This window comes from Rhincodon typus, chromosome 27, assembly GCF_021869965.1.
Source record: "Rhincodon typus isolate 14 chromosome 27, sRhiTyp1.1, whole genome shotgun sequence".
NCBI classification, from domain to species: domain Eukaryota; kingdom Metazoa; phylum Chordata; class Chondrichthyes; order Orectolobiformes; family Rhincodontidae; genus Rhincodon; species Rhincodon typus.
This window is the reverse complement of record NC_063358.1, coordinates 34221866-34248992: the sequence shown is the minus strand read 5'-3', so window position 1 is coordinate 34248992 and position 27127 is coordinate 34221866. Positions and strand designations below refer to the sequence as shown.

At 40.4% G+C, this 27127-nt stretch overlaps 1 protein-coding gene across 1 annotated transcript in view; it reads right to left on the bottom strand.

Moving 5' to 3' along the window:
• Positions 1 to 27127, bottom strand: part of grik3 (glutamate ionotropic receptor kainate type subunit 3) — a 437968-nt gene that overhangs the window by 251455 nt on the left and 159386 nt on the right. The window contains exons 2-5 of the mRNA XM_048613095.1: positions 19621 to 19788; positions 16975 to 17232; positions 8433 to 8614; positions 6748 to 6801 (exon numbers count right to left, since the gene is read on the bottom strand). Coding sequence (XP_048469052.1) covers positions 6748 to 6801; positions 8433 to 8614; positions 16975 to 17232; positions 19621 to 19788 — 662 coding nt within the window. The remainder of the gene's footprint in view (positions 1 to 6747; positions 6802 to 8432; positions 8615 to 16974; positions 17233 to 19620; positions 19789 to 27127) is intronic.

Here is a 27127-nt window from a genome sequence, read left to right as displayed (position 1 = left end):
GTTTAGCGGGATATGCCAAATGCTGGCAAATGGGACTAGATTTATTTAGGATATCCGGTCGGCATGGCATGGACAAGTTGGACTGAAGGATCTGTTTCTGTGCTATGTATCTCTACTCCTGATTGATTGATTGATTTATTGTGTACCAAAATACAGTGAAAAGCTTTGTTTATGAGTGGTACAGACAGATCATAGTAAGCAAAGGATGTGCAGAGCAAAAAGACTTAGACAGAGGCATACAGGTTACATTGCACAGGGTGTGCACTAGTTGATATCAGCATTTGCAGGATCAGCATTATTTGAACCTAGAGAGTTCATTCAACAGTCCGATAACACCAGGAAGAAGCTGTTCAGAAGCTTCTCAAGCGTGTGTTCAGGCTTCTGTATCTTCTGCCTGACAGAAGAGCTTATAGAAGATCATTACCAGGGTACAATGGGTCTTTGATGATGTTGGTAGTTTTTCCGCAGCAGCGAGTCATGTAAATTAGGTCTAACTGCACTAACACTCAAATGCATATGAGTGACTGGGGAGAGAGAATGGGGCAATACTCAATGGACCTTACTATTGCTGCCTGTCCTATTTTTGATTTCCCATCCAATTTATTCTTCACCATTATCTCTAATTGTTATCAGTTAAAACTCGCTTCAGCGGCATCAGAAATTTACAGCAGAACAGTTCCTACATGATCGATTAAACCACATGCAGTATGCTAGCATGGTGAAGCCAATTATAGTTGACAGAAATAGATTCTGAATATGAAATAATTTTTCCCATGATCCTTGTATATTTTCGATACACAGAAGTTTTAAGTAATGCAAGCGATCACACCATGTGTTAGCAATTTCCATATTCTAGCCATGCATGGAAAGCATTTTTTAAACCATTCTGGAAAATTCCCTACTGTGTGAACATGATTGAATCATTAACTCAATTTTGGGAGTCAGCTAACAAAAGATAAACTTCTCATGGCTATTGATACCATTCCTGTTTCTCTGTTGGATTACTGCTTATGATTCATTGATTGGCAAACTCCAGTGTTTTTGATACTTCATCAAATTTAAACTAACAAAACTTATTTATACAGCTTCATTGACATAATATGACAAGTGATATCAAATATAATGTATTGAGATTATTTTAATAATGGGAAATACATTTACAACTTATTTATCTTAGTAAGAACAATTAATTCTCTCATATACTTCAAAGCATTCAAAATAGTTGGAAGATAGGACAGTTGGGTCTTTGCCTCCTAACATGGAAGTGTGGATGCCAGCTTTGACTTCAGCATTCACTCAACTGTCTCCTGAATTTGATATGTAATCGATTCATTTTTCCAACCATCCATGAGACCAAGGGAAGAATTAAGCTCTTCGCCACTTTTCAAGTATCTCCTAGTGAGGTATCCATAGAATGATTGATGTTTTCTGTAAAGATGGATCATTATTTGAAGAGAAACACATCTGTAGGGGATCAGGGTTCTCATACCATTAAAATTGATTTGATATAATTTTCCAGGCTGGTAACAGTTTCCTAATTTCCCTATGCACACCTAGCTGGACTACATTAAATTGCTGGTCTACCTCACCTTCTTCAATTACTGAGGTCAGCACATTCTGAACTCCTATCATTCTGGTTTGAGTTTCTTCTGTAGAAATCCATAGCTGGTATCTTATTACATAGCTTTATATAGAATATGCAGCACAGAAACAGACTATTCAGCCCAATAGGCCTGTGCCAGTGTTTAATGTTCCACACAAGCCTCCTCCCATCATACTTCAGCTGACCCAATATTATGCTACTTTCCCTTCATGTATTTATTGAGTTACTCCTTAACTGCACCTATGCTATTCACCTCAATCACTGCGCATGGGACCCAGTTCCATAATTTAATCCCATTCAGAGTAGAAGGGTTTCCTCCGGGTGCTCTGGTTTCCTCCCATAGTCCAATGATGTGCAGGCTAGGTGAATTGGCCATGCCAAATTGCCCTTAGTGTCAGGGATGTGTAGATTACGTGGGTTCTAGGGGTATGGGTCTGGGTGGGAAGTTCCAAAGGTCGGTGTGGACTTGTTGGGCCGAAGGGCCTGTTTCCACACTATAGGGATTCTATGATTCTATGAAAGGTTTGACATAAATTTCTTACTCAAATTCTTATAGATTATCTTGCACTCATGGAGCCACTAGCTTTGGATTCCCCAAAGTGAAATAAGCTCTTTTTAGATCCACACTGTCAAAAGTAGTCATAAATTTAAAGACTTTTTCAGGTCAACTCTAATTATGTAAAATGGTGATTTCTTATTCAGATGATATGGACTGTTATTTTCAAATCAATCAATGGTTTACTCCTCACTATCTTTGTTATCTCCTCCAAGCCCACAACGCTCCAATATGCTTGAGTTCCTCTTATAGTGATTGGAGTGAAGGTCACATGGGATCTTATTGACTGCACAATCTCAGATTAGGGTTTTTAATCTGGGCCAATCAGAGAGCCCTGGCTGACAGACATAAACAGGAGATTCAGAGAGTCCCCTCATTCTAGGGACTGATTCTGAGCTGGCTAGTCAGAGTCCATGTACTATGCACGTATAAAAAGGTGACATGGTGATAGGATACCTGTCTCCTTGGAGTTGACTCTGTTGTGCCTTCAGCTGACTGTGGGCTAAGCACTTCCTGCACCTCTCTGCTGTTTACCTTCTCTAAGGCACTTGTTAAGACTCATTCATTGACAAAGCTTTTAGTCATCTGGCCTAATATCTGTCTGTATATCTCTGTGTCATATTACGTTTTATAATAGTTTCATAATGTGTCTTGAGAGTTTTAGTTTTGCAGAAAAAGGCATTGTATTGATAAAGGTCATTGTTGTTAACCAGATTTGGATAAATTATCAAGAACAGTGGGGTTTTCGTGTCAACGAATCATAAGTAGCAATAGAGGGGCAAGATGGCATCTTCAACAATGAGTGACTTATATTTTGCTATTGATTTCCAAAATTGAACACAGCAGGTAATGGTTTCAAAGATGTTTTCCACGCAATTAGAATATGCAACTTGCTACCACATGATATAACTGAGGCTAATGGAATAGGTGTAGATAAGGAGGAACTAAAGGAAAAAAAATTAATAGAAGGATTTGGTAATTGTTGAGGTGAAGTAAGATGGGAGGAAGACTGTGTGGAGTATAACCAATGGGATAAATCTGTTGGGCTAAGTGACCAGTTTTTGTGTGAAAACAGATAAAATATATTCTTTTTTGGTAGCATAGAGCTTGGATATTTGTGGAAAAGAGATAACTTGCCCACATCAGGACAAATGCAAAAACAGCAAATTTCATAAGTTAAGATACGGGAAAAAGAGTGTTGATTGGTGGAAATATCAAATTAGATTGACTGAAACATTACCACAGAGAAAGTATTGGGGAGCTATAGGCTACAGCTCCCAAGGAAGGCACTCAACTTAAGTGCATTAGTTTTATTTGAAATGAAGCCCATGCATCGAAATGTACTTTACTTCTAGCAAGCATAAGTACGCAATATTACAAGCTCAACTGAATATGTTAATTTGGTTGTTAGTGTAGATCTTAACACACTCAAGATTGTTCAGCACTTGCTGAGTGCAAGATGAAAATCTTTGACAACACCTGCCTCTTTTCACTAATATATACATATTTATGTATTACATTTATCATGAGACATTAAGCAAAAATGCTTATGGACCAGAAATCATCACTCATCTATCAACTAATTAAACAACAGTTAATTTGCATAGTATTTCAAAGGGCCTGTATGATACAAAACGTTGTAGAATTACTCCAAAATCAAATGTTTTACCATCACCTTTTGTCATTGGTAAGGAGATTTTCCACTATTTGTGTTCAAATGCTGAGCTTTGTTACTTAGGACTCAGGACTTTGATGTTTCAAAGAACTGTGACCAAACATTTGCAGTGGAACAAATATGGGAGTCTGCCTGTTCTTGTTTGTTGCCTGATACATTCATAAAAAGGCAGAGTGTCATTTAATTTTTAGCAGTGCAACATTTTTGAAAATAAAAAGTGTAGAAAATTATTTGTTCTTCACTCTGGACTCCAGACAGTTGCTCTTTGAGCATGAGAAGGTGGCAAATGAAAGGGAGGGCTTAAATGAAGTCAGATTGTGATATCAATTTGCCAGCAACAGTACAACTTACCTGATATGGCAATGCTTATATTCTCCGTCATAATGCAAGAAACTGGGCATTAATGTTGTGGTATTGAAGAATCCAACAGACATTTTTTTACAATTAATGACTATGTACGAGTATTATATTCCTCAGGTAAATAGTTATCTGGGCAAATATCAAGCTATTATGTTACAACTGAGCAGCATGCTTCTATTAGATCATCATCCCTCAAATGCTCTAATGTAAGATGGTGTATGAGACCTTTATGCCATCAGACTACATGTTATAATAGTGTTATCATGAACATGTCTCTTAAAAACATACTAGCATACTGGCTGGAAGAAATAATGCAACACATTTCAGTTTATAGCTAAAAAAATGAGATTTACAACCGCAAGTCTAGCAAATACCTTGCCGTTTGCTTGAAAAATTGCTTCGACGAGGATGTTTTACCTTGACTTTTTGACATGTCAGCACAAAAGGATGGCCAGTATAAACTTTGCTTTAGTATTGTTCTATTCTCAATGGTGAACAGCCAGTAGACTTTAATGGATTTCAATGTGCTATTGCCGTTATACCATTGATAATCCCAAGCCAACGATATGTTTTTATTAACTTTCAATGGAGAATGTTGGTCTATTTGATTGCCATTTATGTTTTTTATATTCCTTCTCCACTATTAGTCTCATAAATAGTATGAACTAGTGAAAGAGGGAGCTGTTCTGATGGGACAGGCTCCAGCTGAATCATGCTAGAACCAGAGCCAAGACAAATTGCGTAACTAGGGTTCTGGACAGGCCTTTAAACTAAATTGTGGGCAGGGGGTAGGGGGATTCAGTTGCATGGAAAATTAGGGAAAAAGTTAAAGGGGGAGGGCTCACCAGAAGTTATTAAAATTTCCAGAACAAGTAATAGAATGGAACATATGGAAAGGCTCGGGAATCTAACTTCAGGCACAACAGCTAAGAAGCCAGCTATAAGAAGGGGGACAGTTAACATAGGACTGAGGGTGTTGTACTTAAATGAACACAGTATACAAAACAAGGTAAATGAGTTTGTAGCGCATATTGAAATTGGCAGATACAACGTTGTGGGTATCTCAGAGATATGGCTGCAAAGGGATCAGGTCTGGGAACAAAATATCCAAAGATATATGTCCTATCAAAAGGACAGGCAGATGGGCAGAGGGGGTGGGTTTGCCTTGATAGTGAGAAATGAAATTAAATTGATAGCAAGAAGGGATATAGAGTCGGAAGGTATAGAATCTATATGGGTAGAGTTGAAGAACTGCAATGGAAAAAAGAACCTGATGGGAGTTGTGTACAGGCCTCCTAGCAGGAGTCAGGATGTGAGGAGACAGAAAAGGCATGTAAGAAAGGCACAATTACAATAATCATGTGGGACTTCAAAATGTGGGTGGACTGGGAAAGTCAGATTGGTGGTGGATTTCATACATGGATGAAGATTAGTGGGAAGCCAGAGAATTGGGAGGCCTTTAAAAGTCAGGAGAGGGTACCTAGCAAATGCAATAAGTGGAGAGAAGATGAAATATAAGAGTAAGTTAGCTATCAATATGAAGGAAGATTCCAAGAGGTTTTTTTTCAGATAACCAAAGAGACAGGTAAGGGTGTACATTTGACCACTGGAAAATGGGACAGGAACAAAGAAATGGCAGGGGAACTGAATAGGTACTTTGCATCAGTTTTCACAGTGGAAGAAACCAACACCATTCTAGGATTTCAAGAGAGTCTAGGGGCAGAGGTGAGAGTAGAGTTCATCACTCAGGAGAGGAAATCACCTTGATCAGATGGACTACACACCAGAGGTCTGAAGGAGATAGCTGAGGAAATTAGAGAGGTATTGATGGTGATCTATCAGGAATCACTGGAGTCAGAGACGGTGCCAGAGGACTGGAAAATGTGGCACTCCTGTTTAAGAGGGGAGGAAGACAGAAGACAGGAACCTACAGGCTGGTTAGCCTGACTATGGTCGCTGGTAAAATTTTAAATTTCATTATTAAGGATGAGATTGCTGAGTATTTCGAAGTGTGTGGTAAAAAAAGAATGAGTGGTTGGAGACTCTACATCTGTACTCAATAGAGTTTAGAAGGATGAGGGGAGATTTGATTGAAACTTACAGAATACTGAGACCTGAACAGAGTGGATGTGACAAAGATGTTTCCATCAGCACAGCCTCAGAGAGAAAGGACGACCCTTTAAAACTGAGATGAAGAAGAATTTCTTTTGCCAGAGTGTGGTTAATCTGTGGAACGCATTGCTGCAGTCTGCTGTGGAAACCAAGTCATTGAGTGTATTTAAGACAGAGCTAGATAGGTTCTTGATTGATACGGGTATCAAAGGCTAGAGGGAGAAGGGATGAAAATGGAATTGAAGAACCTATCAGCCATAATAGAATGGTGCAGCAGACCCTTTGAACCTAATGGGCTAATTCTGCTCCTATATTTTATGGTGTTATTGTCTTATGAAGATAGTTGGAAAGGGTTAATATTGCGGGCAATGAATGTTGGATATTTTCCAACTAATAATTAAGTATTGTTTGCATTCAAAATAAAACAGCAAAATTAATTACCAGAGTTGTAAAAATGTAGTGGTAATATTCGGTCATCATCCCCATACTCATTGCCTGAAAAGAAGAGAAAAGGTTGTTATAGATTTTGTAAAACTTTTAATTGTGCCAGGTTATTCAAGCTTCCAAGTTCACCGGTCCCTGCTTTCCTATGCCTTCTCCTCTTCTGAAAGTGGTGAGCTATGCATAGGAACATATCTATGGATCAAGTGGCTGTTGTGTATGAATACAGCTATTAATGTGCGTACACTATTCAACTGTTGGATTACGACAGCCAATTTGAAATAAGTTTCAGATTGGACTCAACACGTTAAGTCTGTTCCTGTTTGCATAGATGCTGCCAAACCTGCTGAGTTTCTCCAGCATTCTCTGTGTTTGTTTCTCTTTTTCAAATACAGCCTTTCCAATTCTTTTTAAATGATGTTCATGTCTTTGTCTCAATAAGCACTTATGGTAAAATATTCCAGCTTGGGAATTCCCACGCAGGTGTATTGGTCTTGAATTAAACACCAGTTGGAGTTTTCACTAACTAAGGCTGTCTGCAGGTTTTCAAGAACTCTCTAACAATTAAGTGCATTGTTAACTGAAAAGACAGAAATAGGCACCTTTTACAGATTTTTTGATTATTTTAAATGTTATAAAGAAACTAAACTACTGCATCATCAAAGAAAACAAATAAATGGCCCCGCACAGTTATTTTTAAAATCATTTTCACTTATTTTCAACCCAGATTGTTTGCAGGTAGTGGCCTGAATAAAGTGTTTGATCTTTATTACAATTTCAATCCAAATTGTATAAATCAAACTGCAAAATGCATTGTCATTTTGAAGTATATTTTTTTTCAAAGCAAATTTTAAAACAAAGCATAAATAACTGGATTTTTAAACATTATCCACTCAGGCTAGTTCATGGAAGATTTTACATAAAAATGAATTGAGCAGAAATTTGTGAAATGGACCACTTCTCAGAGCCAGTGAAAGTCTGGGTGTAATTTGCACCTGGATTGCTGCCTGTACCTAAAGCAACCACTAGTAGGTTAAAAAATTGCAGAACATCAAATGATAATCTTAATTCTGAACATGTTTCAGCCTTATCCATAGATACAATAATCTGCTGATATGGGTTCACAGCAACAAGAGATTACTAGGTGAAAGTATGCTGGTGGTATGAAATTATTGAAATTAAATTATTATTTCATCACTGCAATTTCATTTAAAATTATCAGACTAAAATTATGCAATCTAAATTGATTTAGATTTTCTAAATTGGTGCTGCTATTAAATTGATGTTGCAGATCAGCTTCTATTATAAAGAACGCCTGAATTTCCTCTCCAGTGGTTTCTCACTCGGACTGCACTTTGATTAATCACCCTTGTTGTTTCATTGACCTTAACAGCAGTGTTCTGCAGGAGTTATTACATTCTGTCGCTTCAGCTGGTAAACTAAGTGCCAAGAGTGGAAAACATGCAAAAAGAACTGTTTTGAAAAGGCTGCGAACACAGAATGAACAAAGTAAACACTGTCATGAAAGACCAACAGGATGCAAACAAAGTATTAAACATTACAAAAAATGTGAATCCCCTGCTGGTTTTGTTGACTTGGATCTTTAGTATTCAGCGTGTTGCACCCTGTCAGTATTCTAAAATGAACAATGGCACAAAGCTGCAGCGACAATGAATGGAACTCACTTGTTTCAGGATCTGAGCAGCCATTGTATAGCTGCAGTCGAAAATAATGCGGAACTCTCTGCCTCGCTTCATCTCCTTCAAGAGAGGCCTGGCATCAGTTGAGTCAATGGGAAGTTGACGGATCTTTAGCCGGATATTGTACCTGGAGGGAGCTGTTATGAGCTCCTGCAGACGTATGAGACCTTCAATGATAAAGCAGAAAAGCTATTTCTGATGTGCAGTATGTCCTGTCAAACTAACCATACAATTTGTGCTGTCCTCCCATCTCTCCCTTCAAATTTATATTCCCATTTTCTGGCATGGTTGTCAACTTATTAATGAGAATCTAAACCCCCAAACCAATGATAAAATCAATTATTTTGCATTAAATAAAACACATTTCTCTTAAAAAGTGTTTTTTTTGTTGTAACATTTTCTATCACCTGAGTATTTATAAAAGCCAAGTCCTTTGTTTGCAGTTTAGAATGAAAGCCCTTGCTCCTTGTGGGATCTGGTCTTAATTCCTATTATGCCACAGAGTAGTGCACTGCCAAATTCTACATGCTGCAACTGGAAACGGTGCAACAAGTACATTGCATGCTTCCACGTGGAAATTCCAAAATCCTCAGTTTGTCTGCTGCACATGATTGGCAAAGACAGACCATACGGAAGAAGAGATCCTCTGGACCATGTGGCCATTGGTGTTTTTCTTCAAACTTATGAGGAAAGTCCATTCCAATCACACATGATGATCACACTTTCTATTAGCATCTTATAAAGCATACAACTCATCTAGAATGCCTATATGAACACAGACAAGGACTGCATTCTTAAGGATATATCTGCTAAATTGAGGCTGCGGTAGGTGTTGAGGGAACCAGCAAGAGGGGAAAAAGCATACCCAGGCTCGTTCTCACTAATCTGGCTAATCTGCATTTCTTCATGGTAGTTTTGATAGGGCTGACTATTGCACAGTTCTTATCGCGACAAATTCTTGCCTTCTCAATGAAAATATGCACCATTGTTTTGTATGAGACTATTTCAAAAAGGTCCAACAACTCAAAATTGAATATTCATAAGGCACGGTGGGTTATCAGCAGCTGCAGAATGTTATTCAACCACAATCTGTAACTTCATGGTCCAGAACTCTGCCATTGCCATCAAGGCAAGGGACCAATTTTGTACAATGAAGAGTACAGGAGAGCATGCCCGGAGTAGCACAAGGCATACTGAAAAGTGAGGACTCAACCTGGTGAAGCTAAATAACAGGATTACATATATGCCAAGTAGCATAAGCAACAAGTGATAGAGCTAAGCAATTCCACAACCAGAAGATCAGATCGAAACATAACTTTACTGCCACACCCAGTCGTGAATGGTGATGGACAATTAAACAATTTCATGGAAGAGGAAGCTTCAAAAGTATTCCCATCTTCAATATGAGGGATCCAAACTCTTTACTACAAAAGACAAGGTTGCAACATTTGCAATCACCTTCAGTCAGAAATTTGCAATTAATCCTGGTCTCCTCTGAAGATCACAGCATTATGGATGCCAGCCTTCAACTCCTTTTGATTCACTTGAGGTAATATCAAGAAACAACTAATGGGGCCAGATACTGCAAAGGCTATTGGCCCTGACAAAATTCCAGCAATAGTATTGAAGACTTATGCTCCAGAACTTGTCATGTTCCTTGCCAAATTGTTTCAGTACAGTTACAATACTGAAATTTACCCAGTAATGTAGGAAATTGCTCAGGTATGTCCTGTACACAAAAAGCAGAATAATACTACCCTAGCTATTGACTATCTCATCAGTACACTCTCAATGATCAGCAAAATATATGGAAGGTAAGATGACTGCGCTTGACATCAGGCACCCTAAGTAAAGCTGGATTTGATGGGAATTAGGGAGAAAACACTCCACTGGTCAGAGTCATGTCTAGCTAAAAATGATGGCTGTGTTTGGTGAAAATCAATCGTCTCAGTCCCAGGATATTATTTCAGGAATTTTCCAGGGTACTTTCTTAGGCCCAATCATCTTCAGTTGCTTCATCAATGACCTTCCTTCCGTCATAAGGTCAGATATATGGATGTTTACTAATGATTGTGCCATGCTCAGCACCATTCATGATTCCTCAGTTACTCATGCTGCTCAAGTCCTGGACAATATTTTGGTTTAGCTGTATGAGGCAAGTGACATTCATGCCAGACAAGTGCCAGACAAGTGCCAATTCTAACAAAAGATAATCTAATCATTGTCCTTGACATTGAATTCCATGTCCATCACTGAATAACCCACTATCAACAAGCTGCGTATTATTGACTGAAACATAATTGAAGTAACCATATAAACACTGTACAGATCATAAGCTGAGAATTCTGCAGCAACTAACTCATTTCCTGCCTCCTTAACCCCTGTTCACCATCCATATGACACTGATGAAATATTCTCCACTTGCCTGGATGAGTGTAACTCCAAATAAAAACTTAAGAAAATCAACACCATCCAACTGAAAGCAGCCTGCTTGTTTGGTACCCCATCTAACATCTTCAACATTCATTCCTTTGACCACTGATGCACATTGGCTTCAGTGTGTATCATCTAAAAGAGATATTGCACCAACTCACCAAGATGTCTTAGGAAGCCTTATTCCTGCACCTGTCATTGGGTCAAAATCTTGGAACTTCATTTCAAACAGCGCTGTGGCTGTACATACACCATATGAGCAGTTGTGGTTGAAGAAGAAAGCTCACTACTATTTTCTCAAAGGCAAATAGAGATGGATCATAAATATAAGCCAGGCCATTTGGCATTCACTTTCCATGAATTAATTGTTTAATAAAATTCCCATAAGCGTTTATTTCAACTAACTCTATGAGTGATTAAGATTCATGGTCACAATCTACAAATTCTCAAAAAATTGCCATTAACCAAATTGTCAGTGGGTGATTTGGAATAAAGATGAGGATATTGAGTTCAAAGAGCAAGAGGCTGTAATTGGGGATTGGGAGTAGTTTGAGCTGACATCAAGGTTACAAATCTATGCTCTCACAAATTCTGCCTAATATGAGTTCTGATCATTGGGGACTTCCTTCACTGTAAAGAATGTTCTCTCAGACCAGCATTCCTTGTTCTGAGTCTGCTATATCCCTCCCTCTGCCTAATCTAAATGCGATCTATTGTCTGACCCGCTGGAGTTTTATTAACTCTTTTTTCACATATGATTGTACAGAAAACTAATCTTTGTATTATAACACTTCAGCACAGTTCTTGTGATCCTATCTACTCAAATCTCATTAGCATGTGTGCAACTGTTAATGTCAGAGTTACATCATCATTTCCATCATCATCTAGTTAACCCATACTTTCCCACTTACTCAAAATAAAAGCTGTCCAAAACATTTTACCAAAATGAAAAGCTTTAAATGGGTATATTAAGGCTCATAACTTCAGGAGTCTACATATGGTATTTGATGGGCTCCCACTCAAATGATGCCACGTAACGGAGGAGCAAATGTGGGTAACTTTTCCAAAACTCCTCTGTGGAGTTTGAGAGGGATTTTTTCAGCTCTGGATTTTCGTTATTCACTCAGGAGTGTGGGTTTCACTGGCTGGGTGAGTACATTTTGTTGACCATGCCTAACTCCCATGAGGAAAACAGGACTGAAAGGATTGCAGATGCTGGAAATCAGAAGCAAAAACAGAAATTGCTGAAAAATCTCAGCAGGTCTGGCAGAGAAGGTTGTGGCAAGCGGCCTTTTTGAGCTGCTGCTGTTTGTTTGTTGTTGAGACACCCACTTGTCATGGGGCGGGGTGGGAATTTGATGCAGTGACGCAGAAGGAACTGTCATATATATTGAAGTCGCAATGGTGAGTGGCTTGCAGGGAAACTTGGAGGTTGTGTTGTTGCCATGCACCTGCTACCCTTGTCCTTCTTGGTGGTAATAGTTATGGGTTTGGAAGATGTTAACAAAGGAAACTTGTTGATTTTTTTGAAATATAACTTGGAGATTTGGTACACACTACTGCAACTATGATTGGTGGTGGAGGCAGTGAATGGTCGTGGATGTCATGGCAATAGCCAGCTGATTTGACAGTATCAAACTTCTTGAGTATCGTTGGATCTGCTCTCATCCAGGGAAGTCTGTCATTCTATCACTCTTGACTATTGTCCTGCAGATTTTGGGGAGTAGTGGGTAAGTTATTCAATGCAGAATTCCAAGCCTCTGGCTACTCTTGTAGTCACATAATTTATAGGTAGTCTGGTTTAGTTTCTAGTAAATGGTAAACCCAAAGAAGTTGATAGTGGGGGGTGGGGAATCAGAGATAGCAATGGCATTGAATGTAAAGGGGAAAGTTTTAGATTCTCTTTTGTTGGTGACAGTTATTGTCTGCCACTTGTCAGCTCAAACCTGGATGTTGTCCAGGTCTCACTGGCATGGACGTGAACTATTGAAGTAGCGCTGGGATCATGAATGGGTTGAACTTAAGACAGAAGGATGTTTATTCATGAGTCTGTTGAAAATGTTTGGGCCAAGGACAGTGCTGTGAGAAACTTCTGCAGTGATGTCCTGGAGCTGAGATGACTGACTCAAACAACCACACCTATCTTCCTTTGTACTAGGAATACCTCCAACAAACAGATGGTCTTCCCCCAATTCCAATTGACTACATTGTTAGGAAGAAGGGCTCCTGGATGTCAAACTCAGTTAGATACTGTTTTGATCTCAAGGGCAGTCACTCTCATCAGACATATGCAATTCAACACTTTTATCCATGTTTGAACAAGGCTGTAATGAGGTCAAGAGCAGAGTGGCTCTGGTGGAACCCAAAGTAAGTGTCAGTGAGCAAGTCATTGCCAAGCAAGTGCTGCTTGAAAGCATTGTTGATGACACCTTTCATCACCGTGCTGAAAATCTTGACCCAAGCACTCCTGTCAGTGAGGTAGATAAAGGGACACAGTTTTCATTTTGCAGTTCAACTCAATTTTATTAACAAAATATTCTTCATTAAAAACACCATGTGAGCATTTTCCAAATTCCCATAATGTATAGTCTCTATCTAGCTCTACCCATCTGAGGAAGGATATTACCCACAATGATCCATGTGTTTGAGCTGGGCCATTTGAATCACCTTCCTTTCCTACATAGGGCTGGCTCTCTTCCATTAAGGTGGATCTCGCAAGTCAGAGCAGATCTTCTCCTCGGTTGCTGCAGGGTCTTCTGCTACAAGTCTCGTTGTGAGCATTCGCTGAGATTCTTCACTGAGAGTCTTCACTGAGGGGTTGGTTTCCAGGTGTGTGTTGTCTGCCCTCAACCCAGACCTTCCTGAATGTTCTGTGGCCTTTGGCCAATGGGATCATGAGGGAGTTCAAAGCATCCAGTCGGGCTGCACCAATACCTTTCGCTGTTGCCATGCCGGGGAGGTGTAAAGAGCACGTCCTCAGCCACTGGCTGAAGTCAAGGTGCCAGAAAGTCTGATTGATACTTCTCCTGCACTCAGTTCTCAGGCTAGTTGTAATTGGTTTCCCCTGAACCTTTCTGCTGTCTTTGATCTTGGTTTCCTCTGTTCCCTGTAGACAATAGCTATCAGCAGCTGCTTAATTTAGTTTGGCCAATTTTCTGACAGGCCTGATTTCTCCGGCTGTGGGTCAATTTGGAATGTCCAATTTTGGGTCTGTGATCACCTGACCACCATCAGTGATTGGTTTGGGTGGATTTATGCTGCTCTATGCATACAGAGCATGTTTGTACAATTTCACACATTGTTATATAGGTTGTTACTGCTGTACAAGAACGGCTTGTCAAGGGATGAAGCAAGGGGTCCACAGTCTTTGTAGCATCCAGTGCCTTAACCTATTTCATGATATCACATGGAGTGAATCTAAGTAGCAGGAGACTGACTCTGTGATGCCAGGGTCCTGTGGAGGAAACCAAAATGGATCATCCGCTCAACACTTTTGACTGGAAATTCATGCAAATGATTCAGCCCTCCCTTTTGTACTGATGTGTTGGGCTCTCCATCACTGAGGATGGAGACATTTGTATAGCCTCCTGCATTAGTGAGCTGTTTAATTGTCCACCAGCATTCATGACTGGATGTGGGAGGATTGTGGAGCTTCAATCTGTTATGGAATTGCTAAGTCCTATCTATTACTTTCTGCTAATGCTGCTTGGCACGCAAGTAGCACTGTGCTGTAGCTTCACCAGGGAAACACTTCATTTTTAAGTACTTCTGGGGCTGCTCTTGGCATGCCCTTCTCAACTCTTCATTGAACCACAATTGATTCCCCAGCTTGATGTTAATGGTAGAGTGGGATATATGCCAGGCCATGAGTTTGCAGATTGTGTTTGAGTACAGTTCTGCTGCTGCTGCCGATGGCTCACAGCATCTCATGGTGCCCAGTCTTGAGCTGCTGGATTTGTTCAAAATCTACTTCATTTAGTGCGGTGATCATGCCACATAACATGATGGAGACTGAAGATGGGACTTCAGCTTCAAAAGGGCAGTGCAGTGGTCACTTCTTCAAATACTATCATGGACACAAGCATCAACTACACGCAGAATGGAAGGAATAAAATATATTTTTATGAGGTATATTTTTCTTTACCTTTTGTTGATTCCCTCACGTGTCTGTTGCCCATCTCCAATTGTCCTTCAGCAAGGGGATGTCTAATTCTAATGCTTTGTGCATCAGGTTTTCGGAATATCGACATGTGCCAGTAACCAATTTAAGGGTAACTATCGCTAATAAGTAATGACAACACCACTTTTTATTTGTGCCTGGGAATGATATATATTGGAGTAATGCCTGTGTGAGGACAAAAGTCTTGACAAGATATTCTAAGAAGGGAGTGGAGAAACAATTAAAGAAGTCCTTCAAAAGTAGGCTTTGATATTGTCACCGCCCTGGCATTAGTACCTAATCTTATAGATAACACTATCAACATAAAATGAATACATTTATCTTGTTCTTTTAATGTATAAAATGTGTCTGTGTAATGGCATTACTTTGAAGCCAAAAAGCTGACAAGGTATGAGTTAGGAGAAATAGCCACAGACCTCATTTTGAGGAGACTTTGAGATGAAGTTATAAGGTGAAAAAGTTTGCAGCTCATGAGTTCCAGAAAGCACTGCGAATGTAGCTGTAGGCTCTTGAAATTAGGAAAGGGAGCAGGGCATTGGTGAGGGAAGCAGAGGAAGTGGATAATAGGATGAAATATCATGGGCAAGGATGTAAGGCTGTAAGGGGATTAAAGATTATAGGGAATATAGAGCTGAGGTTAAAAGCAAACCATGATCTTATTGGATATCAGATAAGGCTCAAAGGGCCAACTGGCCTACTTGTGTGCCTTGTTCATAAGCTGTAAGGGTAAAAGAGCGTTATGTGATTGATAAATATAAATTTATGAAGTAATTTTAAATATCACCTGACAGAACTGCTCAGAAAATTGGAGCCCAAGGGATCAAAGGGCTAATGGCAACTTGGATACATAACTGGCTCAGGCATTGAAGTGAAGATGTATGGAAATGGTTGTTTTACAAACTAGAGCGAGGTACTTAGCCTGTGTCCCACAGGAGTCACTTTTGCGAGCATTGTTCTTTTTGTTATAAATTAATAACCTGAACTTGAGTGTGGGGGGCATAATTTCAAAGTTTACAGATAACACTAAAATCAGAAATGTTGTAATCAATGAGCAGGCTAATAATAGACTTTAGAAAGGAATAGACAGACTGGTGAACTAGGCAGACATATGGCAGATGCCATTTAAAGTATAGTCCTTGCTGAGAATATTGAAGCCAGATTATAGAAACAAAATGGTATAATTTCAAAGATGCTGGAAGAAAGAGATCTGGGGACGTACATAGGCAAGTTTTTTTGATAATGGCATGATAACTTGCGAAGGCTGATTTTAAAAAGGAGTACAGAGTTTTGGCTTTGTAAAAAGAGGCATGGCAAAAGCAAGAAGGCTATTCAGACCATTTATAAAATATCAGTTGAGCCATGTTGGAGTAATGTGTCTGATTCTGGGTACTAGAGTTGTGGAAGGATCTCAAGGCTGTAAAGAGGCTGAAGACAGATTTACTAGGATGGTACCAGTATTGTGGGATTCTAGTTACGCAAAAAGATTACAGTAACTGGGTTTATTTCTTTTTGATCAGGGAGCTTAAGGGGAATTTTAATAGAGATGTCCAAACTCATAATGGGAGTTGATTAGATAAATAATAATAAAAGCAGGAGAGTTGATAACTGGAGGATATTAACTAAAGAATGAATAGTTAAAAAGGGAAAAATAAACACACAGTGAGGTACAATGACCTGGATACTGCTGCCTAGGAAGATGGCGGAAGCAGACTCAACAATTGCAGAGGGAAAATGTTCAGGACCACAGGGAAAGAGTTGTAAAGAGGGACTCATTTGACTGTCTGTCAATGGGCGGGCTCAGGCATGACATATCGAATGATCACCTTCTCTCTAAATTTTATTCTTACACAAAGGACCCTACCCATCTCATGCACTCATCCTTCTACCTGCTCACAAATACAGCTCTGAACTTACCAGTGCTATCATCATAAACCACAGTTGCTGTCCTCCATTTCAAAAACTGCACAAGATCCAGAATTGCATGGCTGAGAGAGGCATAGTCAGGATAAAAGTTAGTATAGAAGGAATCTCTGTTGTCCATAGGATGGTGTTTCCATCGGATTTGGATGTGTGGGACCTCCAATGCATTGCATATAGATTGGACAGCATTGGATGAGGAGCTGTGAGAAGGTCCAAATATTGCAACCACTCCTAATGAAAGCTGATCACAGGCTGGAGGAAAGAAGAAACAGAACTTTTTAACATGGTATCATCACATAAGCTTTTAAAAACAACGTATAAATGTTTCTTATTAGGATCTGACCAGTTGTTTTGACTTCGAACTTGCGTGGGGGAGACAATCACAGCACAAGGGAGGATAAGTTAATATGGATTTTTATTGAAGCTGCCTTATTACATATATAAAACCAAGTTTCTCCCACCATTTCTTGAAGCTGCTTACTCATGCTCTAAATTAACATCCTTCATGAGTGCAGCTAGCTGTGTGTGGGCAAGCTGAACTTGGCCTTGTCTTCAACTGATTTTCTAAATGGATCATGAAGATCAATTTTGGCCAGTGTTTCTAGTGAACTCATAAACCACCATTCCTGCAACATTGCCTTATTCACAGATTAACATGAGTCAAAAATAGAATTGGATCTCCAGATTCTGGTCATATCCTAATGTCACCCAGCCTCAAGTCGGATTTTCCATTGTGTATTAATCCAGATGCATAATTGTTAGTCTCTGTGGTTTTGGTGCTTTAAGGTAATGAAAATGTTTTCATTGCTTTGTTGGGGGGCTTCAGTTAAATTACTTGGGAATCCTTGGCCTGATTATATATCACACCATAGCAATGAATTATTTCCTTCCTCTCAAAAAGCTGTTCTGTAGTAACACATACAGGAGTGAGAATGTTGCACATCCAGCATTCCCACAAATCTTTAACTCAATTATAGATTGCCTTTTTGGCTGAGTGATGTTAACACAGTCTTGTTTTCTCTATTTTATTCCCCACTGGTTACCAAATGTTGCACTTGAAAGCAGTTTAAGAATGACTTTCTTCCTTCTCTTGAGACAAAACCTGGGGCTGGAGTTTCTTTCTGGACTCGGGAGCCCAATATCAGGAGAACTTCCAGATCTCAAACTGGCACCGTGTTGGAAGTAAAGCTCGAGGTGATTTATTTTGGTGCCAAGTCAATTAATGGCCAGAGGGTAAAATTTCCCAAAAATTAAGGAAGGCATGCAGGCTTCAGAGGCTGCAGAGCCAATCAGAATCCCTCAAGTAATGTTGGCAGCCGTCACTATCTAAGATGGGAGCTGTCAATGTATGAAACAGAGAGTGTGTACGCTGCTACGTCCTGATGTTTTCTGAGCACTTGTTTGAAATATAAAAATAGTAGACACACCTACCAGGCCATTCTTATGAGGTGGAAACATGGCACCTAGTACCTGCAAAGTAGCCATATTGGTCCGGACAGGGTAGAGGGCACTGGGGTGGGGTGGAAGTTGAGTGTTGACAGGCAGAGGATGGGTGGTGAGGAGGTGGCTAAATACTCCAATGGAACACCAGACCCCAACCTGTAATTGGAAGGCTACCTCTTCCCATTGAAGAAGAGCTGCTTGCTGGCTGGAAATCTAATAGCACCCTTAATTGCTCTTATTAACTTCCAGGCACTTGCAGATCTGTAGCATTTTTGTGCCCGTGACCTGACTTTTGGAAAATGTTTCAGAGGTGGGCGGCACGGTGGCTCATTGCTTAGTACTGTTGCCTCACAGCGCCAGGGACCTGGATTTGGTTCCACCCTCAGGTGACTGTCTGGGTGGAGTTTGTACATTCTCCTTGTGTCTGTGTAAGTTTCCTCAGGGGTGCTACAGTTTCCTCCCATAGTCCAAAGATGTGCGGGCTAGGTGGGTTGGCCATGCTAAATTGCCCATAGTGTTCAGGGATGTGTAAATTAGGGAGATGGGTCTGGGTGGGATGTTCTGAGGGTCAGTGTGGACTTGTTGGGCTAAAGGGCCTGTTTCCACACCCAATGGATTCTATGATCTAGGTGGATGTGTGCCAGCAAAATTGCTTCTAGTCCAACCACCATTGGACTTTGAAAATTCAGTCTCTGCATTTTCCTTTCGCTGAGACATGTCTGTCATTATGTGTTAAGGTTCTAATGTACTTTCATTTTGGGTTGAAAGTCATTTTTTATGTTTTAAGTGGCTGTGAATGGGAATGGTAACTATGACATATTATTGTTCCACAAGGACATTTATATTGAAGGATAAACTGAGCTTTTAGTCAAAATGTTATGAATAGTTAATGATGGGATTCTTTCTCTTGGCAGCACATATTGTATAAAAGGTAATAGAGACTTTGAAGTAAAAAGCTTGAATACACATGTCATCCAAAACTAAGGAAGGAAAATAAGTCAGTCAGGAGTATTCTTGATGATTCTCATCTAAATGTCATTCTTATGAAGACTTCAATTGAAGGAGCGAACAATCAGAATTTTCCCCTTCCACTCAACATCCTGCTGATATACAGGCAAACGTGAATGCAGCAGAATACTAAAATACAATCAAATCAAGAAAGTGCAGTAAGTGACACCCTTTGGATCAGGGACTTACCTTTTCTGGATGCTTCAAAGCTATCGTAGATATTTATTCTTTGAATGTCGTATGTCAGGGTGGTATTAGGAAGAAGTGTCCTGTTCCTGTTGATGTTATTGACAGCAAATTTGAAGGCCAACTCTTCTGCTCCCACTGTGCCACCTTCCACTAATTCAAAGATCCCTCCTGTGACAGAAAAACAGCATATGCTTCACCACAATCTGTGCCTTTCATGGAAGTGTTTGGAAGTGGAGGAGAATAGATTTCCTCTGATCGACAAACAGTAGGAATATTTCATCTGTCCATGATTTTGAGTGAAGTGGTAAACCTATTCTTTTGTGAAGTAGCGTAAACAGAGGTCACCTTTCCACCATTTGACTGCTGACAAGGAATGATTAACAAAACACTCTGCCTTCATAGTTTGCTCTAGGAATTAGTTCACTTTTCAGTTGGTGACAGCCGGAATTGAACATGTCCAGGCCTGATAAAGAAAGTATTCTCCTTTTCCCTCTGACTGATGTAGAATCTAAAGGCAATTTAGCAATGGATGCTCCCCTTTGGCATTGCCACCCAATTATTAGAAAATGTAAGGAAGATCTGTGCTGAAAAACAGTCACAATGCTACAGTTAAAGGTGTTCCATTGAAACTGGAATCAGACACATACTTGGGCTCGAGAAGAGAGAATTTTATCATCGGTGCTATGCCTTATGTGGCTGGATATGCTTGAAACTGAGACTTTGATACCTTTCATTGTTAGGCAAGCATTTTAAGGATTACAAAAGCCAGGCAGCTAGGAGGAGATAAGCTAATAGTTGGTCATGATCTAATTTAGCATTTGAACAGGGTCAAGAATTTGCTATCCTTTGTCACTATTGTTTTGTTTCTAACATTAATATCATTGGCTTCAACAAACACAGTCATTGCAAAGTAAAAGGTTAAACCTCACTCATTTGACAGTCTGCTCTTTCCACTGATCTGCGAAGTGTTTGCTACATTTTCAGTTTGTGTCTTTGTAAGATCGATGGGTTTTGGTTATGGTTAAGCTCACAGTTGTTCGCAGTCATTCGACCCAATGTTACTCCATTGTTGCCAGGGTCAGGGGTGATAATGTGTGTAGTGCAGGAGGCGTAGGGGCTAGGATAGATGCCACATCTGACCTCAACACATTTCCAACCAATCCACACCAGGATTTAATGAAGGTGAGTTAGAGGAATGGGGGAGGCAACATTCAGTTCTCAGGAGATGATGTCAGTTCGACTTTTGAAAGAGATGGTAAGCCTCCATTTGAACTGCATTTTTATTTCTCAGCACCTGTAGGCTGTGATTCATAAATGTCAGAAAACCCAGCTGATGACAAGATGTGCGATTGCTAAATCATCAGGTCAGTGCTGTCACATCACTTCCCTGGCACCTTCACCTCTTCTCACCAGCTCAACTCATTAAACAAACCCATTTGTCTTCTAGCCAGTGGACCTCTGTAATTTGCTACAGCCTCCTCAAGATTAGATACCCCTGTCCAAATGCCACAGATCTTAATCTCTTCCCCAGTTCCTTTCCATCCCAACAGGCAACAGCAATACATTCAGTTCTTAAAGGGAAAATGTGTTGGAAATTTTCACACAAGTCCTGCCTTTTAACCTTAGCAGGGTGTGTGTGAAACTGAGTTTCCTATCTACCAATGCTCACCCTTTCTGTCTTTCTGCCTCAGTGTTATCACCAAGGCACAGCATCTCACTTCACAGAAGGAGGCCATTCAATGGTCCATTACTACCTTTGCGCTGGGTCTTTGAAAAAAGCAATTCAATCAAGCCCACTACTTTGCTCTTTCTTCAAAGCCCTGAAATGTTTCCTTTCAGTATCACCAATACTCTTGAAAATTACTGGTCCCTTTTTCCAGCTCTTTGGCAGCACATCAGCAAGATCTTGCATGTCACTCACAAGCCATGTGAAAGACACTTCTAGCAACACACTTTCCTATGGAAGTTTAGAAAAACTTTCGAACAGAACCAAAAAGACTTGATGCCTTTGGTATCACATCCAGTTCCAGCAATGTATCTTTGTACAGCACTGGACAATCCAGAATCCTTTCCCAAAACCTTGTTCCCCTTTATTTAAGAGACTCAGTATAATTAAGGAATTTTGGATACCGAGTGAATAGTGGAGTTAAAGGGAGAAGATCACCTGTGTTGATATTGAATGATGGAGAAGGCTTAGAGGGTTGCTTGACTTTCTGTTGTTGCTATATACTCTGTTTTTTTTTTGCCGTATACTCTACCATGCTCTGAGCATGCAAAACAAATGAAATAGAGAATGGATTATAACGTATTGACCCTAAGTACAATTTTAGGAACTTATAAATAAACTTGATTGAACAACATATTTGTAAAATAATGCTGCATGTCACTTTCAGGTACATCAGGTGTGAATAGCCTTTTATTGTGTTCTTTTATGAAAACCACTAAGTATTCTGCATGTAAGCTGTGTGGTTAATTTTGTCCTGTATGATAATCAATCAAGCTGCTGTCACCAATTAAAAATATCATAACTCATCACAACAAGCAATTTCTCATTAAGAATGGAGCAATAGAAAATACTACAAAGCACACTGATGAACAGAATGAATAAAATAATAGGCAAAATGTCTCCGAGGAGAACAAATCATGTTTTTAAAAATTGGATTTCTCTTTGATTTGGAGATTAAGCCATGTCACTAATCTCTGATAGCCTACATGTGTTAATATCTCTAAGGAACAATTGGTCTGTGTGTGCATGCGCATGTGTGTGTGTGTGTGTGTGTGTGTGTTTGACTGAGCGGGTGTGTGTGGGTGCGGGTGCGTGTGTATGGGTGTTTCTGTGTGTGTGTATGAGTATGTGGGTTTATGTGTGTGTGTGGATGGAGGTTGTGTGTGTGTGCGCGTATGTGTGTGTGGGTAGAGGTGTATCACAATGTGTCTATGGGTATGCCTGTGTATTGGGGTGTGTGTGTGTGTGTGTGTGTGTGTTTGTGTATTGGTGTGTGAGTTTGTGTATTTGTGTGTGTGTGTGTTTATGTATTGGTGTGTGTGCGTGTGTGTGTGTTTGTGTGTGTGTGTTTGTATATTGGTGTGGTTGTATTGGTGTGTGTGTTTGTATATTGGTGTGGTTGTATTGGTGTGTGTGTGTGTGTGTGTGTTTGTGTATTGGTGTGGTTGTATTGGTGTGTGTGTGTGTCTGTGTGTGTGTGGGGGGGGAATAGTGTGTGTGTGTGGGAGTGCCCGTTTGTTTATTGGTGTGTGTGTGTGTGTGTGTGTGTATGGGGGGGGAGTGTGTATGTGGGAGTGTGTGTGTGTGGAGATGGGGGTGGTGCAGTAACTGTTGCCAGTGCATCCTGAAGCGCACTTTGGCCATGCAGCAATGCATTTCATGTAGATTAGAGACATGCCACAATGATGCAGAGGGATTGTAATGAGTTCAGTGGCAAGGTCCATAGGCATGGGTTGTGTATGTGGCCACTGACCATGAAACATGCCCTGAGATGCTGTTACCAAGTGTCTGAGCTGGAGGCTGGCAGTGCAAGCTGTGAGCTGGAGTCATCACGTACTCACTCAGACTTGCATGTTGGTAATTCTCAGCATCCAGTTTTTGTGTCGTGGGTGGTAGGGTAAAAATCGACATATTAATGAAGCAAGAGTTGCCGTTAATGGGGCTGCGCAAGCAATAATCCCTTTTAATAGGTATTTTATAACTCCTTAATAAGAATCCCACCTCAATGCCCAGAACTTTGCTAGAAAATGTAATTAGTCATTCTTGATATCAACAAAGACCTATTGGACTCTTTACAAGATTCTCCCAGGTTTTTCTGCATAGCCCATGGTGTTCGGACCTTTCTAAAATTCCAACTACAGTTGTCCCTCACATCTGCAGAACATCCCAATGCACTTTTTGATTTACAAATATTGTTGTCATGTAGGCAATTGCTGTAAAGTGAAATATCTAATTATAGAGCTTGTGACTTCCAAGAATAAAGAATGGAAGAAAGGATGAAACACATAAGGTCATTCAGCAAGCAAAACTTATTCTATCCCGAGAATGTAGTTCTTGAAATCAGTTCATCATATTTAAATGCCAATATGCCAAGTAATGTCAATTATTTGTGGCAGATGGAGTTTAAGTTAGATAAATGTGAGGTGCTGCATTTTGGTAAGTCAAATCAGGGCAGGACTTGTACACTTAATGGTAAGGACCTGCGGAGTGCTACTGAACAAAGACACCTTGGAGTGCAGGTTCTCAGTTCCTTGAAAATGGAGTTGCAGGCAGATAGGATAGTGAAGAAGGCATTTTGTATGCTTGCCTTTATAGGTCGGTGCATTGAGTTTAGGAGTTGGGAGGTTATGTTGCAGCTGTACAAGACATTGGTGGGGCCACTTTTAGAATATTGTGTGCAATTCTGGTCTCCCTGCTATAGGAACAATGTTGTAGAGTTTGAAATTGTTCAGAAAAGATTTACAAGGATGTTGCAAGGGCTGGAGGGTTTGAACTATAGGGAGAGGCTAAATGGGCTGGGGCTATTTTCCCTGGAGCATCAAAGGCTGATGGATGACCTTATTGACGCTTATAAAATCATGAGGGGCATGGATAGGGTAAATAGACAGGATCTTGTCCCCTGGGTGGGGGAGTCACAAACTAGAGGACATAGTTTTAAGGTGAGACGGGAAAGATTTAGAAGAGACCTAAGGGGCAACTTTTTCATTCAGAGGATGGTGCGTATATGGAATAAGCTGCCAGAGGAAGTGGTGGAGGCTGGTACAATTACAACATTGAAAAGGAATCTGAATGGGTACATGAATAGGAAGGATTTAGAGGGATATGGACCAAATGCTGGAAAATGGGACTAGATTTATATAGGATATCTGGTTGGCATGGACGCATTGGACTGAAGGATCTGTTTCTGTGCTGTACAGCTCTATGACTCTATGACTCTATCTGCTGTGCTTGAAATATTAGTTAATGATTGTTTTATTTAAAATTGGATATTTTATCTCTGAATAGATTACATCCAGGAAGAATCAATTCGCTACAATGCAGTTCTCTGTTGCTCTGTTAATAGCTATTTAAACTTGAGAAGAATTTGAAGATTTCAGATAAGAGAAGTGAGCACAGGCTCAAAGCTCAATGAAGTCAAAGTACTGAAATAGTGCAATTCATTGCAATTTTTTGAGGAAATTTGCAAATATCCAAATTATGCTTGATAGATCCATTAGCATTTTGTAGTATTTATATTAACATTTATTGAACCAAGATGTAATTAAATATAAATAATAAAGTTGAACTGTAGCACTGAGATAATCCTCCACTTTGCTGCAAATGGATTCAGACAATCCTCAGGCATTGTGTATACCCGAAAATTTGAACATAGGGTCTGCTCTGGGTCAGCCATCTTACACTACCAGCAGCCATAACCTCTTGTGCTCTTCATGCTTAATGTCACTTAATGAATGAAAGAATAAAATCAGAATCTGAGTGATGTGATCATAGTGAGATGCGTGGTAGAATCAGGTGAGATTATTAACAAGACCCATCTCATTGTTGAAGTCATCTCACTGCATCTTGTTTGCTGTTCACAAGTGGTGCGGTGGAATTCTTAGTAGGCAGTGGCAAATTCACTCATTATTGTTTGTTTAAAACCTTTTTAACAGCTCAACTCACTAGTTGCGGTTTTACCAAACTCAGAGCACAATTAACCTTGTTTTTTCTTAATTCACTGTCAGTGGCCATAACCTCCCTGTCTTGAATTCTCCCTTGGCCCCCAGGCCTTATTAGAATGTTTTTGTGAGCATCATTTTCTGTTTATCTTTCATATTCTGAAGACACGAACATCTAGCATAAGTAAGGTTCATTTGATACAAGGTTCATTAATTGAAACTGCTCTTTACCTTTATGATAAAAATCTCTCTTTAACCTTTACAGTTGAAATGTACTCTAAATCAGTAACAAGGTGTTCACGTGGAAACAATATTGTCCTGAAACATGTTTCTTTGGCAACACAAACTTGCAGGATATCTGTTCCCTGACCATTGTGCAGCATTGACCATCTCTGGGTCACACCTCCCGGTCACCATCACTCCTAGAGAAATCCTTCACACACATATCGCCAGCAGGAGGCAGCAGTGAATAGGAATTACAGAATCATTACAGTGCAGAAGGAGGCCATTCAGCCCACTGTGCCTCCATCAGCTCTATTATCTAGTACCAATCTCTTGCCTTTTCCCTATATCCCTACAGATAAAAACATAGAAAATAAGTGCAGGAATAGACCACTCAGCCCTTCGAGCCTGCACTACTGTTCAATATGATCATGTCTGGAAGGGAGACCTAACATCTTGGAGTGAGCCAACGCCATACATTTGCAATGCTACCCCTGCTCCCACTTGATGTATGCAGCGCTCGCTGTGCATCCCTTACCATTATGCCTAGTTAATGGCCAAGAATTGGTGCTGCAAGGTGCAACAAAGCATTTACAGATGAAACAGGGACAACCACGTGAATAATGAAACTCAAGGGTTTATGAAATGTAATACCTACTCACATGGCCTTATATGAAAGCCAAACTTTCAACACAACATTGTTTGCAAAACAAACTATTTACATTACACTGTATACTGCAAAAACTGTTTGCAGGAGTTTCCCAGCTATCAATTCTCCTTCTCTCCCTCCTGCTCTATTGCACTAAGGTCCCCTGGTCCATGGATGGGTCAGAGGGAGCCTGCTCCATATTGGGGCCCATTGACCCAAGAGGTTCAATCAGCAACCCTGAGAACAGACCTTCCTACCAGAGGAGGTTGGTCCTCCTCAGCTGGAGCTTCCAATGCTTGAAGAAGGACAGACACGGTGGAGGGGGGATGGCTTAGCCTGAGTCCCCTGAGTGGAGATTGTGGAGGATCCTGGTGTATGGCCTCTTCTCTAGCTAAGTGCCTTATGGAATCCCCCTTCTCTCCTTGTGAGAAGGGGCAACCGAACTCAAGGCTATCCATGCCTCTCTCGCCCTGCCCTCTCTCCTGACAACCAATGAATGAGGCATGGGAGTGCAGGTGTTGGTGACTCATCCAGCAGCCCCTGAAGGAGTGGTGCCTGTCTCTCTATGATGGCTGCCTGTGCAGGCAGACATGTGGTCGCAGGACGGCATGCATTGTTGCAGCCTCTGAGCGATGAGAAGCAGTGTGACATAGGAGTGACTGCAACTCTCCATCTTCTCTGCCATTGCTGCTCCTCCCTGTGATTCCTGATCACTTCAGCTGCAGGGTCATCTACTGCCAAGGGTTCCGCAGGTACTTGGTCCACAACAATGGCCATTTGGCCTGGTGTATTGCTCCCTTGTCTGCATGTGGAGCTGCTGGCATCTGAAACACTGCGTGTGAACTTATCAAGCTCACTGAGATGTCCTCGTCTATGTTCCAAGGGGGATCCCAGAGGCAGTGCAGATGAGGATCCCTTCAATACATCTGTCATCCAGCGAGGTTGAGGAATTCTCTTCTGTGGGACATAAGC